The 18,378-nt window shown below is 41.7% G+C and overlaps 1 protein-coding gene and 1 long non-coding RNA gene across 7 annotated transcripts in view; both read left to right on the forward strand.

The window, feature by feature from the left end:
• The window catches only part of LOC139766291 (trimeric intracellular cation channel type 1B.1), a 37,297-nt gene extending 31,197 nt beyond the window's left edge, over nt 1-6,100 (forward strand). For all 6 annotated transcript variants that reach the window (XR_011716829.1, XR_011716830.1, XR_011716831.1 and 3 more), the window contains one exon: nt 4,394-6,100. Coding sequence is in view for 1 of the 6 variants with exons in the window: in XM_071694744.1 (XP_071550845.1) it covers nt 4,394-4,398 (5 nt within the window). In the remaining 5 variants the exon portion in view is untranslated. The remainder of the gene's footprint in view (nt 1-4,393) is intronic.
• A 6,016-nt stretch (nt 6,101-12,116) lies between these two features.
• The window catches only part of LOC139766295 (uncharacterized), a 162,721-nt gene continuing 156,459 nt past the window's right edge, over nt 12,117-18,378 (forward strand). The window contains exon 1 of the long non-coding RNA XR_011716834.1: nt 12,117-12,305. This is a non-coding gene — a long non-coding RNA (uncharacterized lncRNA). The remainder of the gene's footprint in view (nt 12,306-18,378) is intronic.

Below are 18,378 nucleotides of genomic sequence, written 5' to 3' on the forward strand. Positions count from 1 at the left end.
CTTTAATTTCCATATCGAGAAGGAAGGTGCACATGATAGCAAAACACACTAATACGTCTAGCACTAGCTGACACACAAGCAGAGTTTGCCTTGCACATTAAAAGAAATATGGCTGCTGATTTTTTAGGTGATTAGATGTGCTTATATTCTGCACTTACACAGTTGCAAATTGCATCATAGCTAGAGAAAACATGCAGAGATGGATGAAAATGATAAGGATCATAAATTAAGATGGAGAAATACATTTGCTTGTTTAAAGCTTGAGCTTATATGGATGAGAGGCAGTGTAGCAGTGAGTAGAGTAAGTGAGTTCATATAGGACTTGTCTAAGAGATTGAAACTCATGAAAGTTTTGACCATGACAGACATAGAATAAAGTAGGGTTACAGACATGAAGGTGAGAGTGGCTGGAAGTGCTGCATGTCCTTGATCGTGGATTAAGTTATGTTAAGGAGGGATGAATAACTGTGAGTAAATTCTTGTCAAAGAACTTCTCAACCCAAAGGTGTCTACATTTCCCTGCTACTGGAAGTAAAACAGCTTGGGCAGTAGGAACCTTCAGAAAGGTCCTAGATGACACCAGGGGAGGAGGGTGTCATTTCATGTGAGGCGGGGTGGCGATGGGAATGAATAAAGGCAGCAAGTATGAATTATGTACATGTGTATATATGTCTGTATATATATATATTTTTTTTTTTTTTTTTTTTTTTTTTATACTTTGTCGCTGTCTCCCGCGTTTGCGAGGTAGCGCAAGGAAACAGACGAAAGAAATGGCCCAACCCCCCCCCCCCCATACACATGTACATACACACGTCCACACACGCAAATATACATACCTACACAGCTTTCCATGGTTTACCCCAGACGCTTCACATGCCTTGATTCAATCCACTGACAGCACGTCAACCCCTGTATACCACATGACTCCAATTCACTCTATTCCTTGCCCTACTTTCACCCTCCTGCATGTTCAGGCCCCGATCACACAAAATCTTTTTCACTCCATCTTTCCACCTCCAATTTGGTCTCCCTCTTCTCCTCGTTCCCTCCACCTCCGACACATATATCCTCTTGGTCAATCTCTCCTCACTCATTCTCTCCATGTGCCCAAACCATTTCAAAACACCCTCTTCTGCTCTCTCAACCACGCTCTTTTTATTTCCACACATCTCTCTTACCCTTACGTTACTTACTCGATCAAACCACCTCACACCACACATTGTCCTCAAACATCTCATTTCCAGCACATCCATCCTCCTGCGCACATCTCTATCCATAGCCCACGCCTCGCAACCATACAACATTGTTGGAACCACTATTCCCTCAAACATACCCATTTTTGCTTTCCGAGATAATGTTCTCGACTTCCACACATTTTTCAAGGCTCCCAAAATTTTCGCCCCCTCCCCCACCCTATGATCCACTTCCGCTTCCATGGTTCCATCCGCTGACAGATCCACTCCCAGATATCTAAAACACTTCACTTCCTCCAGTTTTTCTCCATTCAAACTCACCTCCCAATTGACTTGACCCTCACCCCTACTGTACCTAATAACCTTGCTCTTATTCACATTTACTCTCAACTTTCTTCTTCCACACACTTTACCAAACTCAGTCACCAGCTTCTGCAGTTTCTCACATGAATCAGCCACCAGCGCTGTATCATCAGCGAACAACAACTGACTCACTTCCCAAGCTCTCTCATCCCCAACAGACTTCATACTTGCCCCTCTTTCCAGGACTCTTGCATTTACCTCCCTTACAACCCCATCCATAAACAAATTAAACAACCATGGAGACATCACACACCCCTGCCGCAAACCTACATTCACTGAGAACCAATCACTTTCCTCTCTTCCTACACGTACACATGCCTTACATCCTCGATAAAAACTTTTCACTGCTTCTAACAACTTACCTCCAACACCATATATTCTTAATACCTTCCACAGAGCATCTCTATCAACTCTATCATATGCCTTCTCCAGATCCATAAATGCTACATACAAATCCATTTGCTTTTCTAAGTATTTCTCACATACATTCTTCAAAGCAAACACCTGATCCACACATCCTCTACCACTTCTGAAACCGCACTATATATATATATATATATATATATATATATATATATATATATATATATATTTATATACGTTGAAATGTATAGGTATGTATATGTGTGTGTGTGTGGACGTGTATGTATGTACATGTTTATGTGTGTGGGTTGGGCCATTCTTTCGTCTGTTTCCTTGCTCAACCTCGCTAGCGTGGGAGAGAGTGACAAAGTATAAGTATAGTATATACATATATACTTTCTTATGGCTCCTGCAGCCTAATCTTCACTACTTCCAGTAGCAGGGAAATGTAGATCCCTTTGGGGTGAGAAGTTCTTTGACAAGATATGTACGAGTAGGAAGAGAGGAAAGTGATTGGTTCCCAGTGAATGTTGCTTTACGGCAGGGATGCTTGATGCCTCCATGGTTGTCTAATATGTTTATGGATGGGGTTGTTAGGGAGGTGAATGCAAGAGTTTTGGAGAGGAGCAAGTACGCAGTCTGTTGTGGATGAGAGGGCTTAGGAAGTGAGTCAGTTGTTGTTCACTGATGATATAGCGCTGGTGGCTGATTCGGATGAGAAACTGCAGAAGTTGGTGACTGAGTTTGGTAAAGTGTGTGAAAGAAGAAAGCTGAGAGTAAATGTGAATAAGAGCAAGGTTATAAGGTTCAGAAGGGTTGAGGGACAAGTTAATTGGGAGTTAAGTTTGAATGGAGAAAAACTGGAGGAAGTGAAGTGTTTAGACATCTGGGAGTGGATTTGACAGCAGAAGAAACCATGGAAACAGAAGTGAGTCACTTGGTGGGGGAGAAGGTGAAGGTTCTGGGAGCGTTGAAGAATCTGTGGAAGGCGAGAACGTTATCTCAGAGAGCAAAAATGGGTATGTTTGAAGGAATAGTGGTTCCAACAATGTTATATGGTTGCGAGGCATGGGCTATAGATAGGGTTGTGCGGATGTGTTGGAAATGAAGTGTTCGAGGACAATATGTGGTGTGAGGTGGTTTGATTGAGTAAGTAACGAAAGAGTAAGAGAGATGTGAGGTAATAAAAAGAGTTGTGGTTGAGAAAGCAGAATAGGGTGTTTTGAAATGGTTTGGTCACATGGAGAGAATGAGTGAGGAGAGATTGACAAAGAGGATATATGTGTCAGAGGTGGAGGGAACAAGGAGAAGTGGGAGACCAAACTGGAGGTGAAAGGATGGAGCAAAAAAGATTTTGAGCGATTGGGGCTTGAATATAGAGGAGGGTGAAAGTTGTGCAAGGAATAGAGTGAATTGGAATGATGTGGAATAGTGGGGTTGACGTGCTGTCAATGAATATATATACATATATTCATTTATTCATCTGGGGTAAACCATGGAAAGTTGTGTAGGTATGTATATTTGCGTGTGTGGACGTATGTATATACATGTGTATGGGGGTGGGTTGGGCCATTTCTTTCGTCTGTTTCCTTGCGCTACCTCGCAAACGCGGGAGACAGCGACAAAGCAAAAAAAAAAAAAAAAAAAAAATGATTTATCTGTTTATCTATGTAGAAAGTACTTACCTACAAGTACCCATGGCACGATTTCATCGTGATGGCAAGGGTAGTGCACAGAGAAAAGAGAGAGAGAAAATTGGAATTCACCTTCATGTCAAGTTGTTATGCTGCAGGTGAAAAGCCACCTTTGGCAAGGTTGTATTGTCATCAGTAGACAAAAAGGTGTACAGACAATCTCAGTAGGAGTCTGTCATTTTCCTTCTTTTGATTGGAGTGCAGCCATAGAGTTGCAGGAGCCCCATGAAAGGCTGCCTGGGGTTCTATAACTGAAGAAAGAAAATTATATGTAAAGGCCGGAAAGGTGAAATAGGAAGAATTTGGAAAAGAAAGCATTTTTTTAAGGCTCTAGAAAATTCAGAAATATGACTTCAAAACAATATTGATATGTGAAGATCATGTAATAAGATTGTTGCAGGAAGGAAATGGTAGTTAAGAACTCTAATGCTTGCAATGAGTGGGTAGTTCAGTTTATGGTATTTTAGAAAATTGCCTGAACTTCATAAGCATTAGGTTTTTCATTCTCATTCAACATGACTTTTTTGCCAGCTGTGTAGCTCAAATTTTGAATAATGTTTACTCACTGCCGAGTTTTTTTGTGAGAGACCAATTCTTGATAGCTGTTACATAAAGAACTCTGTTGTTTGTTGAACTAATGGTTTGGTTAAATGTTCATGTTATATTTATGTTGCTCTTGATATAGAAGGTGCATACATTCATTCACATTCTTCCATTAAGATAAGTTAATGAATTTCACATAAGAATTTGGGCCATATTCATACATAGTTTCTATTACAGGATAAAGTCTTCATTGAATCTTCTGTAATATTCAAGACATGCGCTGATATATCGTATCATGGACCCTTCTTCTGATTCGGATGTTGAGATGTGAACTTTGAAATTGCTCTTTGGTGTTAAGAAAGAATATGATTGGTGCTGTTGACCATAAAGTATATTAGTAGTGACTGAAGGCTTGCTTGGATTTTCCCCCTGCTTTTGCCAGACTGGAACAGAGTGCTTCCTGAGAATCTTTGTAGCTATGAAAGGAGAAAAATGCCAAGCGACAACTACATATTATGATAAAATGATGAAATATGGGTAATGACATCCAGGTAATTCTTGTCCACTATGTATACTGCCATGAAAAATACAGTAATTTTATTACAATGACCAGATTGAAGAATAATATAGTTGTGATTAAATATGATTTAATATTTTACTGCAAGTGATAGATTTTAATCGTAAACATTTAGTAGAAAGTTGGTATCCCCTTGTGTATATGGGGAACACTGTCGAAAGATTGTCAATTATGCAGATGTGATTATTGATTTAGTTGTTAGGTCAGTTATGCAGAGATGATATTGATTTGGTTGAAAAATGAAACTTTAGAGAATGGCATTTCAGTTCCTCCTGATGATGTGGCATTCTTGTACGTTTTGATTACATACAGTGCATACACTTCGTGACTATGAATGAAGCCATTTGCTCAGAATTATAAAATTTTCAAAAAAGAAAAACTGAAACTAAGCTTTATATTTAGATAATATATTCTTATGTATTTAAGAAGCAAAGAATGTACAAATGAATTATAGACCTTAAATCAATGTTTACTGATGGAATTTTTAGACTCCAGAAAATGACATGAATGATAGTTACTGTTTTACATTAATTTAAATTCAGTAATCTTTTATCAAAAATGTTTTTGTTGCAGAAATGCAATATGTAGGTGTATTTTGTGAAATTCTTTGAATATTTTGCACTTACAACAGTGTCCCTCTGTCTTTTTTACATCGATTTAAATTCAGTACTCTTCTATCAAAAATGTTTTTGTTGCAAAAATGCATTATGTAGGTGTATTTTTGTGAAATTCTTTGAACATTTTGCACTTACAACAGTGTCCCTCTGTCTTTATTCATGTCTTTAGTGACTGTAAAAGTCTTCCTTCTCGGTCATCAATACTGTAAGTATTTTTAGTATCCAGTCCCACTGTCCCCACTAGTCATGTTTATGTCTTGGCAAAGGATTGTTGCAACTCCTAACTGCTGCCAAGTAGTGTCTGAGAGATTCTTATTTTTTTCTTTAACACTTAAAAGCAGCTGACGGAAACCTATTACTGTAGTCCCAGCTTGCTAAAGATTTCAGGATCAACATTGCACAGGTATGATTTCTTTTGCATTGTTAATCTCATATTGTATAAAAATTAGCAAGACTGCATGTTTTCAGAGAAATTGATATACAAAAGATACAAAAACTGTATTTAGACTTTGACTTGTAGGAATAATTCAAGGAACAATTGGTACTTCAACGATCTACTGGCCCAAGTCAGATATTAGAATGAATAGCATGTAGTGTTCATCTGTTATATGCTCATGTATCACAGCTGCCCTCTAGAATAAATGGACTTTGAACACTATGAAAGTGCTGTTGTGATGACAGTGCTCTGTGCGAAAGTTTAAACAGCAAACTTGTTCAATTTTTGCAGAAAATAAAAATGTGAGACCCTCAGTTTGTTTTTTAGTTAACAATTTTCCTGCTTGAAATAAATATAAAGTTTCTGATGATCATTTGATAAAAATGATATCATCAGGATTGAAAGATCAGAAATTCATAGTTTAGACAGGTAAAAGTAGAGACACCTGTATCAGAGAGAAAAAAGCCTGTAAACTTTTCAAGAACTAAAGGTACATATAATGTCAGTTGTGGATTTGATGTGAAATATTTGTTAAGTCTGAATCTTAAACATGTATATAGTACTCCTCTCAACTAGTCTTATGAGTGAATTGTTCCATTAATACTGTTGGAAAGTACTTCACCTCATTCAAGATTAAACATTTGCTCTTGAGCCTCCGTCCATTGCTACAAGTGAAATCAGATGAATTTAGGCTTACGTAGCTTGATGAATAGAGATTATCAAAGCCTTTGATAATTTTGTAGCTCTTTATTAGATCACCCGTTAGCCTTTTCTAAATGAATTTGTCTTTTAGTCAGCTCTCATTAGATTTATTTCTCATATTTGTATGATTTACATTATCATGTTAGTTAATGGTTTCTTTTGATTTTCTCATTTGCTTCTTTCTTTGACAACAGGAATGTCTATATTTCATTTTCCCACCATTTCAGCCTTGTTTTAAAAGCTGACTTGTGACTATGCATTGACACTAATGTTTCCTGTACTACTTTAGAAGTCTTATTGAAACTTTTCCAAGTCATGCCCATATTGTTTTCATTAATATTATCATCCCACATTTGCTTGTTCATGATGCTACTTCACAACTACAAGAAACAGCATATTAGCTCAAAAGAAGGACAATACTAGTATTACTAATACTACTGCTAATAATGATAATTATAATAATAATAATGATATGATGATAACATAATGGTGATAATAATAATGATGATAATAATGATAATAGTAATGGTAATTTTTTCATATTTGTTCACTTTCCTATTAGTGAGGTAAGCTAGGAACAGAAGAGCACCCTTATTAGCTCACATTCACTCTTAAACTGAACATCATCTATAATGCATCGAAACCAGAGCCCATGGCATATACCATATCACTGATTACCTTGACCACTTCATGTACCCTGGTTCAGCCACTTGTAAGACAGCACATTACCCCCTTATACCATATTTTAAAATTTTTTCTACCCATGAACATCTCTCATTATCCTTAAAGTTCAGGACTCGAAGCCTTTCACTCCATCTTCTATTTCCCTCTTGTTCACCTCTTGCCCAATATTCCCTTCCCTTCTGACAGACATATCTCCTTAGTCATCCTCTCTTTGCACATCATTTCCATATGTCCAAACCAATTCAGCACACCCTGTTCAGCTCTCTCAACCATACGCTGCATAGTATTACATCTTTCTCCTAAACTGTCGTTCTGTACACAGTTATCCTCCTTCATACCTTATATTGTCCTCAGACATTTCCAACACATCAATCCCTCTTCCATTTCTTTGTGCTTATGTCCAAGACACACCCAGTAAACACCTTTGGGACTACTATTCCTTCAAACATCCCATCTTTGCCCTTACAGACAGAGACCTTTCCTATCACATAAATGTACTCAGGATCTTTGCTCCCTCACCCACCCTATAATTCACTTAAGCTCCCACAGTTCCATCAACTGCCATGTCCACATCCATGTACTTGAACCACTCCACTTTTCTAAGTTTGCCCCATCCACATTAACACTGAAACCAAACTTGCCTCATCCTGATACATCTCACCAACTTACTTATATTTGCATTAACCCTCAACTTCCTCCTTTCTCACACTCTCCTAAACTTTGACATCAGCTTCTACAGTTTCTCATTTGAGCCATATTGTGCAAACAACTGTAGATTCGCCTCCCTACCCCCATCCAACGCTCAATATACTGAAGACCCACCCATCTTTACAACCCCAGCTATAAACAGTGTAAAAGACTCATGGTGATATCACAAACCCTCCTCCACCTGGAACCATTCTCTCTTTCCTTCCTTCTTGGGCACATGCCTTAACCCAATAAAAACTCCTTGATGCTTCTACTACGTTCCCTCCCACACCATATATTCGTAGCACCTTCCACAAGGAATCTCTGTCAAACTCAGTCGTGCACTTTGTCCAGACCCAAAAATGCCATCTATTTCTCACACAAATTCGTCAAAGATAACACTTGGTCCACACATCCTCCACCTCTTCTGAAGCCTAATAGTTACTCACCAGTCTGATGTTCTGTGTATGCCACTACCTGGGCTTGATAATATTTTCCTTCCTGGCTGCAATTTTGACACAAAAACTTTCCTCTGAATTTGATGAGTATAGTAAGTGAATTTGTGATGTAGCAGCCAGCTGTTTTATAAGCTGTTTGATGAAATTCTAGCTATTTGGCCTTAATGTGATTAAGTATATAGTAATTTTCTCTTAGAATATTCCTGTGAGATAGGGATTACAAGCCCTTAAATAGCTGGGGGGCCTATCTCAAGCATAGGCCACCATCCCCTTGATCACCTCTCTCTCTCTCTCTCTCTCTCTCTCTCTCTCTCTCTCTCTCTCTCTCTCTCTCTCTCTCTCTCTCTCTCTCTCTCTCTCTCTCCCCCCCCCCCCCCCCCCGCTTGCTTTTTTTTATAATGACACTATATGGGCTTTTAGCTAATCCTCAGGCACCCCACCTTGAGCCATACATACACTGAAAATCCTGGCATACGAGTCAACAATATTATCATCCATTTTCTCAAGAATTTCAACTGCAATCCCATCCATTCCAGCTGCTTTTTCCATTTCAACATAGGCAAGGTATTCATCATCTGTTCCCTTTGATCTAACCACCTGCCATGTCTCTCTTGCTTCACGTACTTTGACGTCCCCACGTCCCAAACACCCCACTTCTGCATACCTATCATCACACACATTCAACAATCCTTCGAAATATTTACTCCATCTCTTCAGTGTGTGTGTGTGTGTTTGAGTTGCAAGAGGTCACAGTGGTGTGCGTGATCCAGTACATGCATATATATATATATATATATATATATATATATATATATATATATATATATATATATATATATATATATATATATATATACTATCCCTGGGGATAGGGGAGAAAGAATACTTCCCACGTATTCCATGCGTGTTGTAGAAGGCGACTAAAAGGGGAGGGAGCGGGTGGCTGGAAATCCTCCCCTCTCTTTTTTTTAATTTTCCAAAAGAAGGAACAGAGAAGAGGGCCAGGTGAGGATATTCCCTCAAAGGCCCAGTCCTTTGTTCTTAACGCTATCTCGCTGACGCGGGAAATGGCGAATAGTATAAAAGAAAAAGATATATATATATATATATATATATATATATATATATATATATATATATATATATATATATATATATATATATATATATATATATAATATATATATTATCCCTGGGGATAGGGGATTAAGAATACTTCCCACGTATTCCCTGCGTGTCGTAGAAGGCGACTAAAAGGGGAGGGAGTGGGGGGCTGGAAATCCTCCCCTCTCATTTTTTTTTTTTTTTTTAATTTTCCAAAAGAAGGAACAGAGGGGGCCAGGTGAGGATATTCCAAAAAAGGCCCAGTCCTCTGTTCCTAACGCTACCTCGCTAACGCGGGAGATGGCGAATAGTTTAAAAGAAAAAAAAGATATATATATGTGTGTGTGTGTGATACCTTTAGTGTGTGTGTGTGTGTGTGATACCTTTAGTGTGTGTGTGTGTGTGTGTGTGTGATATCTTTAGTAAGGCTGTGTACAAACACGGTTAGTTTGTCAGTTGACTAAATGAAATCCAGTCTTGTCAATGATCTCGTTTCAATTGAATCTGTCCTGTCGCTGCTGCTGTACCAGTTCAACAATGTCCGTATTAAAACTAATGTTTTCATAGAATTAACTACTCTCCGTGAGACGTTTTTCTTCATACAGTAAGATATATCGGACCTAATTTGCGATTTGTAAGAAGCCTTTGTGTCCTGTAAGCAGATATGCCGTCATTTAGAATCAAATTCACTCAAGATCGCCAGATTTATTGTCATTAACGTTTGAAAGTTTTACTTTAACCTTGGCGGACACTGAAGGACATAAATTTCCGTCTTAAAAAAAAAAAATCGATAATTACAGCCACGTCTAAGCAAATTTTCTTACCCAGAGGAGGAAAACATTGCCTTCCCGAGAGCAGGAGGCCAAGCGCCACAAAAGTAGCCGCGGCCGCCTCACCTGAGCAGAAGTCTCCCGCCAACTGAGCGTAAATTTCCAGCCCAAGAAGCAAGGATGGCGTAATTAAGAGAATGCCATTATCTCCCTTGGGAGCTCGGGTGTGTGGGCGACCCTCCCAGGACTAATTAAGCGTGAGATATGAACAGGTTAGCGTGACGGTGGCAGGCTTAAAGGAAACTTTTTTTCGATTTCTCTTTGGATCCTCACCCTCCCCGACTCCCTGCCATTATTCAAACCTTCCCTCTCTTTAATTCGTCTCTCAAAAGCACCACCATCTTTCCTTCCACGTTTCCTTAACCATCTCCATTGCCTCTCGTATTCAGACTTTCATCTCTCGTCATTCCCCTTCCCGTTAAATTCTGATGGTTTCCCATTTCGCTGTGTGTTCCCCCATCACTCTCGCCTTCCCTCCCTCTGCTGTGAGGCTATGAGTAGCTCGGACACATACATCTCTTCCACAGTCTCATGTATTTATGTTTTTTTATTCCTCTGTCTGGCGTCTTCACTTCCTTCTGGTCACCACCTTCTGGTCACCAACAACTTTTTCTTCCTACTCTCTGTCTCTCTCAAAGACATCAGGAAACCTGGAAGATGTGGGAAGTACGTGAGGGGAAGTGGCTCGAGCGGCCAGACTCGGGAAGACTAGGGTATGTGCGAGTCAGAAATTGCTGCCAAGTTATTAGTGGTGTCTCCAGTGTGTGTCTTGGTCTCGTCCTTTGACCCCAGAACACGTCTTGGTCTTGTGAACCATCCCAGACACCTGGTGTCTTGTTCTAAAACTGCCGAAAACATTTACTAGGATTTTTTTTGTTATCCATTTTGAATTTGCCGTAGCAGTGTTAGTGTCCTGAACACTAGCTAACTTATCTCTAATATGTTGTTTCTCATTTTCGTCTTTGTCTAAGTATTTTGTTGTATAGCATCACTGCTGCTGATGTCATCGATAAATTGGTTATGAGTAAGCTACTTCACATTGATTCCCATTTATCCAGTTGTTTTTATCCTTCTCTTGAGCTCAACATCCTAGCCTCATGTGAGTCAATCGTTTATCACTCTTTCGTCACCATTAACTACATTTATCGTTCATTCCTTTCGTAACCTTCTTATTTATAGAAAAAAGACTCTACAGTGTGTGAGTACGTATATAGGTGTGTGACGCGTTATATCATTGCTAATTTTTTCTGTGTACTGAATGTATATATAGGGCCTGAATATATAGGGCCTTCAACCTACCTCTGTAACTTAGGTCGTATAATACACTATGTATACTCTTATGTATACGGGTTTTGCTCCATCCTATATTTGTATTTGCATGTACGTACTGACCACATCTACCCATCTGTGTAACTTGGTCCATTATTCATGTATTATCACGCACACATGACTTTGTACACTGAGGTTTATCGAGTGCCTGTAATGTCTTGGCCTCGCAGTAACAATGCAAGATGTGATGATTTTCTTTGCTTTTATAGAAAGAATTAGCTAATATCTCATAACTTGAAGCTTCTGTCTGTTATATATATATATATATATATATATATATATATATATATATATATATATATATATATATATTCTTGCCCATTCTTTACCCCTCTTATTTTCCTTACTATTTTACCTAATTTCATTCTTTAACAGCTTCCTTAAACAAAATATTTACAAAAAGATGGAATGATCCAAATCATTAGATATTTTCTTGTATAAAGACGTAAGATGATTTTATGACCATCAAATCCTTTCCACTCGCGTCAACCCCATGCTAACCGAGAATGTTTTCCTCTCTCTCTCCACCAGGTGGAACCTGACCTGGTACGAGGGGGTGACGTTGGCTTCCAGTAATAATAGAGGATCCAATAGTTCCCAAGGTATCGAGTTTCGAGTCTGGGTGTCCTCTTCTCCCCCACAACCACGAAGACGAGATAAAGGTGATGGCGAGGAAGCCTTGTGTCTTGGCTTGACGACAGTGTCAAGGATCCTGTTCACCAGAGGTACGTACTGAAGTTTACCCTTAAGCCGATCTGTGTCTCATAGAAAATGTGGAGTGGAGGGGTTTAATCTTGTGTTCCGGGAGACAGGTTTGGTTCTTGGTAGAGTGGTAGACTTATATTGACTTCGTTTTTTCGTAATGATGGTCTTTTCTGGGCACGGTAAGATCACTGTGTTAACTCTGTTCTTGTATGTAGTAGCATGTGTCTCGTACCTACACATTTACCCACACGTGTACCTAATCATGCTAGGAAGGGGGAGAGTATATGAAAGTTTAGTTAAAGTGATGTGGGAAAAGGTATGCTGTATGTCTTCCTCTGCCCCTGATCGACTATCCCTCCTTAGGGAGGTAGCGTCAGGAACTGAATCTTTGGCTCCTTCTCCTGTTCCTCCTTTTTAAGAAGGGATGGTACAGGAGGAGAGGAGGATATCCCAGTTCCCCGTTTTCACCGTTATTAATCGCCGTTTAAATGACCCAGAAATATGTGGGTAGTACTATTTTTTTAATACTAGAGGATAAAAAAAATAGGTAATTACAGTGAGGTCATCACACACACACACACACACACACACACACGAAGCAGGACATATGCTTCAAATGTGTGTGTGTGTGTGTGTGTGTATGTTGACAGAGTCCCATGTTAGGAGAATAGTTAAATGGACAAACTGTGTGCTGTCAAATCTCAAAATAGCTTTTCAAAGTTGATTGATAAAGGAAGTATATAGCCAGCTGGTCATCATGTCATACATCAGGCCCACACCGGCGTCAGAGACCGCCTCCCTACCAAAGCCTCGGTCTCTTAAAAGACGCCGTCATTTCCCAGCGAACGACTACGTTCTGACGATACATTAACGCGACGAACACAAGAAGGTTGTACCCTCCGCGGGGCGGGGCGGGCCCCTGCCTCCCCGCCCCCCCGAGCCTCGCCTCGCCTGACACCATAATCACTTGATGTTTGGCGAAGCATCGTTGTTAGCGGAGTCATCAGGAAGTTAGCGCCGACGTGATAAGCTGTTAAGGCGCCTCAAGCGCTATTAGCGGTACATACGCCGGCGATAATGGTGTGTAGCGACGACACCTTCAGTAGGTTAGGACGAGAGATGGGTGAGGGGGGGTAGTACACACACCTGGAGCCAAGACCTGCCTGACGAAGGGGAAGGTTGAAGAAGACGGGTAAAGGTTGGACCTGGAGGGACGTGGGTACCTGGGACCTGTGTATCGTGACCTGGACTTGTGACCTGACTGACGTGACCTGAGGTGCTCACGGTGGTGGGTGGAGGAGGAGGGAGGGAGGGTAAAATCCTATGTGAGGAGAGAAATGAGTGGAGGTAAAGACTCGAAAGTCGTGGGAGATAAGGACAAGATAAGAGCGAGGTGGGGATTACAGGGGAAGGAGAGACAACAAGAGACCTGATGGTCTGGTGACGAGGGTTATCTGCTGGACAGTACGTGGGGAAGGAGATATAACAAGAGACCCGATGGTCTGGTGACGGGGTTATCTGCTGGACAGTACGTGGGGAAGGAGAGATGACAGGAGAGATGGTCTATGGCGAAGGTTATCTGCTGGAGAACGGTTGAGACAGTGGACTGGACTCTTGATCCACATGGATAGCAAGTGGAGAGTACAAGTAGGACGGCTCCACCCTTCCCCATCACCATCTGACTGACGGGAGATGGAGGAAAGATATGGGTGGGAAGAGAGAGAGAGAGAGAGAGAGAGAGAGAGAGAGAGAGAGAGATCTTTGGGAGAGGTTTGGGGTGAGAGATGGGGTCATGAGGAAAGGTCTGGGCGAGAGATGAGGGCATGAAGTAGGTAGGTCCTCGGGGAGAGAGAGAGACCGAGAGAGAGAGAGAGAGAGAGAGAGAGAGAGAGAGAGACTTCCTCAGCTATCCATAGGAGATGTTTGAAGACGAGGCAACCATCATATTGATGATGCTGAGTTGACCTCGTATGATGCGGATGTTGACGATCGTTATCTGCGTATCGTTGAAGAGGGGAGAGGACATGGTGTTGAAAAAGGGAGAGGACATGGTGTTGAAAAAGGGAGAGGACATGGTGTTGAAAAAGGGAGAGGACATGGTGTTGTAGAGGGGAGAGGACATGGTGTTGAAAAAGGGAGAGGACATGGTGTTGAAGAGGGGAGAGGACATGTGTTGAAGAGGGGAGAGGACATGGTGTTGAAGAGGGGAGAGGACATGGTGTTGAAGAGGGGAGAGGACATGGTGTTGAAGAGGGGAGAGGACATGGTGTTGAAGAGGGGAGAGGACATGGTGTTGAAGAGGGGAGAGGACATGGTGTTGAAAAAGGGAGAGGACATGGTGTTGTAGAGGGGAGAGGACATGTGTTGAAGAGGGGAGAGGACATGGTGTTGAAGAGGGGAGAGGACATCGTGTTGAAGAGGGGAGAGGACATGTGTTGAAGAGAAGACATCGTGTTGAAGAGGAGAGGACATCGTGTTGAAGGGGAGAGGACATGGTGTTGAAGAGGGGAGAGGACATCGTGTTGAAGGGGAGAGGACATGGTGTTGAAGAGGGGAGAGGACATCGTGTTGAAGGGGAGAGGACATCGTGTTGAAGTGGAGAGGACATCGTGTTGAAGAGGGGAGAGGACATCGTGTTGAAGGGGAGAAGACATCGTATGATCCCAGTGTCGTCCCGTCAGCGTAAAAAGATCTTAAAAAAAAAAGAAACCACATTTCAGAAGCCATTGATTTCCATATTTCTCGTCGAGGAGAAACTTGATGAAAAGGAGGAGTTTTGGTCTCAACTATTTATTTTTTTCCTTCTGGTGAAAGACGTATGATAGAAGCCCCAAGTCTCACTGTGAGTGAAGGGTGATATCCAGTCGCTTATGATTAAATAGTGAAGCAGTTTGAACGCACCTCGGGGCTGGTTTACACACCGGCTGGACATCAACTTGAAATTCATTATCCATTCTGGAAATAAAGACGGTGGAAGAGAAGAATATTATCCCAATTGCTTGGTTGACATTCATTTCTTTCATATCCGGTGATCCGTTTGTCGTAATGAAAATTTATATTTATTGTTTTTTTATGATTCGTAAACCAAGTACGTCATATGACACTGGGTCATATACATATAAAGTTACAGGAGAGAGAGAGAGAGAGAGAGAGAGAGAGAGAGAGAGAGAGAGAGAGAGAGAGAGAGAGAGAGAGAGCATTGTGGTGTCGCAATTATCCTTAACAAGTTAACATCTGAGGAAGTGGTTAGAATAGTTTACGGTTTGGTGGATGTGAACATGACGTTCACAGCCATAAAGACCTTGGCGGGTGACAGGGCACAAGCCCAAACAACCAATTAACTGTAATTTGCGAAAAAAGAAAAGAATATACACAACACCATGAGTTCGTCATTCTACCTTCATTGCCCTGTCGCCAAAGGCGTGTTACATGTGTTGTGGAAAACCAGAGTTGCAATTTATAACATGAGCAGGCATTCTGTCCCCCTCGTCTCTATGTCCGTTTGTCTATTTTTTTTTTTTTTTTAGTTGATTCTATGGGTTAATTTAGTTATGATCTGGATCTTTCATCTTCATTTTATGTTGGATTTAACCGTCACGGACGAAAAAAAAAGAAAGTCCAGATCGGGACCATAAGCCTCAAATGAAATATGAAAAAGAATTAAAGAAAACAAAACAAAAGAAAAAAACAAAGAGCAAGGGGAAGAAATATCTTACAAGTTCTCGAGAGAGTGGAAAAACCTGCTTTTTTTTTTTTGTAATAAAAAGGTCAAGTCGCAATTGTTGGGAAGGACATCAAGTGGGTGAAGAGCTCCTCAGCTCTGGTTATGTAAGGAAAGAAACAAATATAGCAACGGCTCACGTCAAGCTTGGGAGTTGCCAGAGGTCGTACGACCATCCTGTGACGTGGTTGGTTAGCCCGCCACACACACTACGTGATCGTGTATATACCCAGATGTCTCATTAATTTTATCTTCAATTACATCTACTCATATCTAGCAGCGGAATTGAAAGACCTTTGTGACGGAACGTATATATTTTTTTTTTTTTTTTTTTTTTTTTTTTTTTTACTGCAGTAGAATGGACGTCTTTAAGCAATAAAATCTTTAGCTTTTGCCTAGTGTTCAGACTAAAATGCAGAATGATCTGGTCATGTTCTGTAATGTTTCGTGAAGGCGCGGAATAGCGCTTGGCTTGGCTGGGCTAGGCTTGGCTTGGCTTGGCTTGGTTAGGCTTGGCTTGGCTTGGCTTGGCTTGGTTAGGCTAGGCTAGGCTTGGCTAGGCTAGGTTAGGCTTTGACCTTGCGAATTCGATGTAATATATATACTGTGTACATTATATTCCGACCAGCCCAATTTTTGTTTCTAAAAAAAAGGAATATCAGGTATATAAGATTAGATTTTATTCGTAGTGGTTCTAGTAATTAGGTAAATACATTTTCATTATTCTGTAATCTTTATTTTATGCAAATACGTACCTGTGTATGCCCTTGTGTTGTTCAGTAGTTAAAGGCAAGTGTTTCGTCCCAACTACTGTACTTTATTACTATCTCTGGCACTACTGTCTTGCTCTACTCTCGTTTCTCTTCTTTTATCGTCATCATCCACCTCTCCTCCTCCCTCCCTTCCCTTCCCTCGTACGAACGTCCCCCCCCAGCAGGAGTTATAAACACTGGAGCATCACTGGACGTCATTAGCAGTGATAAAGTATTAAACTCTCCCATTCTGCTTAACGGGGCCTTGATCAGGACCAAATTCGCAAGCTAATCCCAAGTAAATTCCAACTCCCTTCCGTCGTTACGCATTAATTCCCGCCACAATTACGCGGGGCGAATCACCGCCACCTATACCAAATCGCATTAGATCCCCCTGAGGAGATGGAGGGGGGCAGAGGGTGGATGGGTAAAAGGGGGTTCAGGAACCCCTTTGCAGGCAGCGAGTGGCGTTAAATGCGGCTTCAGGAGCCTTTTAAGGGGTTTAGTCCGACGGAGGAATCTGTTTTTGTTTTTGTTTTGCCAGCTGTTCAGGATTAGGATAGAGTGTGAGAGCTGTGTATGGATGATAATGGTGTGTACAGTTCCCTGGCGCTGCCTCGGTGACGCGGGAAACGGCGATCTTGTCCGTGAATCCGCGTTCATCAAGAGATCTACAACGCCATTCGTTCCCTCACCCCATCCCGGGTTCTCTGCGAACCACCAACCGGAGGCCCGGATGTGGCATGGTGGCTCCCGCGGCCCTGTAGGTCACACAGAACAGCAACGAAGTCACCCACAGACGCGCGTTCATGAGACGAGAACTCGTCTCAACACACACACACACACACACACACACACACACACACACACACACACACACACCTCCCTCCGAGATACGACAGGAGGGAGGGGGGCGTTGAAAAGGGAAGTTCTTCGCCTCCTGTAGCCACCTATTGGAGTCTGGGGGGAAGAAAGAAAGAGGGAGGGAAGGGGATGGGGTGGTAAATTGGCCCCAGCTGAGGGAATGGGCGGGGGGACCGTTGTAACAAGGGAAGGGGTGAAGGTCAGACGACAATGATGAGGTGCGGATCACCCTCACAAGAACTCATCCGGGTGTGGGGAGGGTCGCTCATGAGGCCACAGATACCTCACTATCCTCCTTGTGTGTCTCATGTGAGTTAGGGAACCCACGACACGTATCTCTCTCCTCCAGCGGGTGGGTAGGTTAGATATGGACCATCGGGTCTTCTTGTTATCTGTGGTCAACACGTTCAGTACGAGGTGGCAGAGAGGAAGGAATGGGTGAAATGGGAGGGGTAAGGGGTAGAGACGTCATTGGAGGCGTGATGGGTGTATGGGTGAGGGTGACCTGAGGTGAGAGAGAGAGAGGTTTATGATGTGAGATATGAGACATAAGATGATAGGATGATGGAGGAAGCAGCGATGCTGAACCTCCCCGTTTGGAGACATGGGAGGAGCAGGTGTTGGAGTAGAGGAAGGGAGGGAAGCTGGGGAGGCCAGTGCTGGAGACGAGGGAGATCGAGAGGAAGAGGAGGAGGAGGAGGGAGGACGAACTCTCTGAATATGTTAAAGTTGGTCAAGTCTTAAGTGTCGGAGGCC

The sequence above is a fragment of the Panulirus ornatus genome, chromosome 57 (assembly GCF_036320965.1).
Source record: "Panulirus ornatus isolate Po-2019 chromosome 57, ASM3632096v1, whole genome shotgun sequence".
NCBI lineage: Eukaryota > Metazoa > Arthropoda > Malacostraca > Decapoda > Palinuridae > Panulirus > Panulirus ornatus.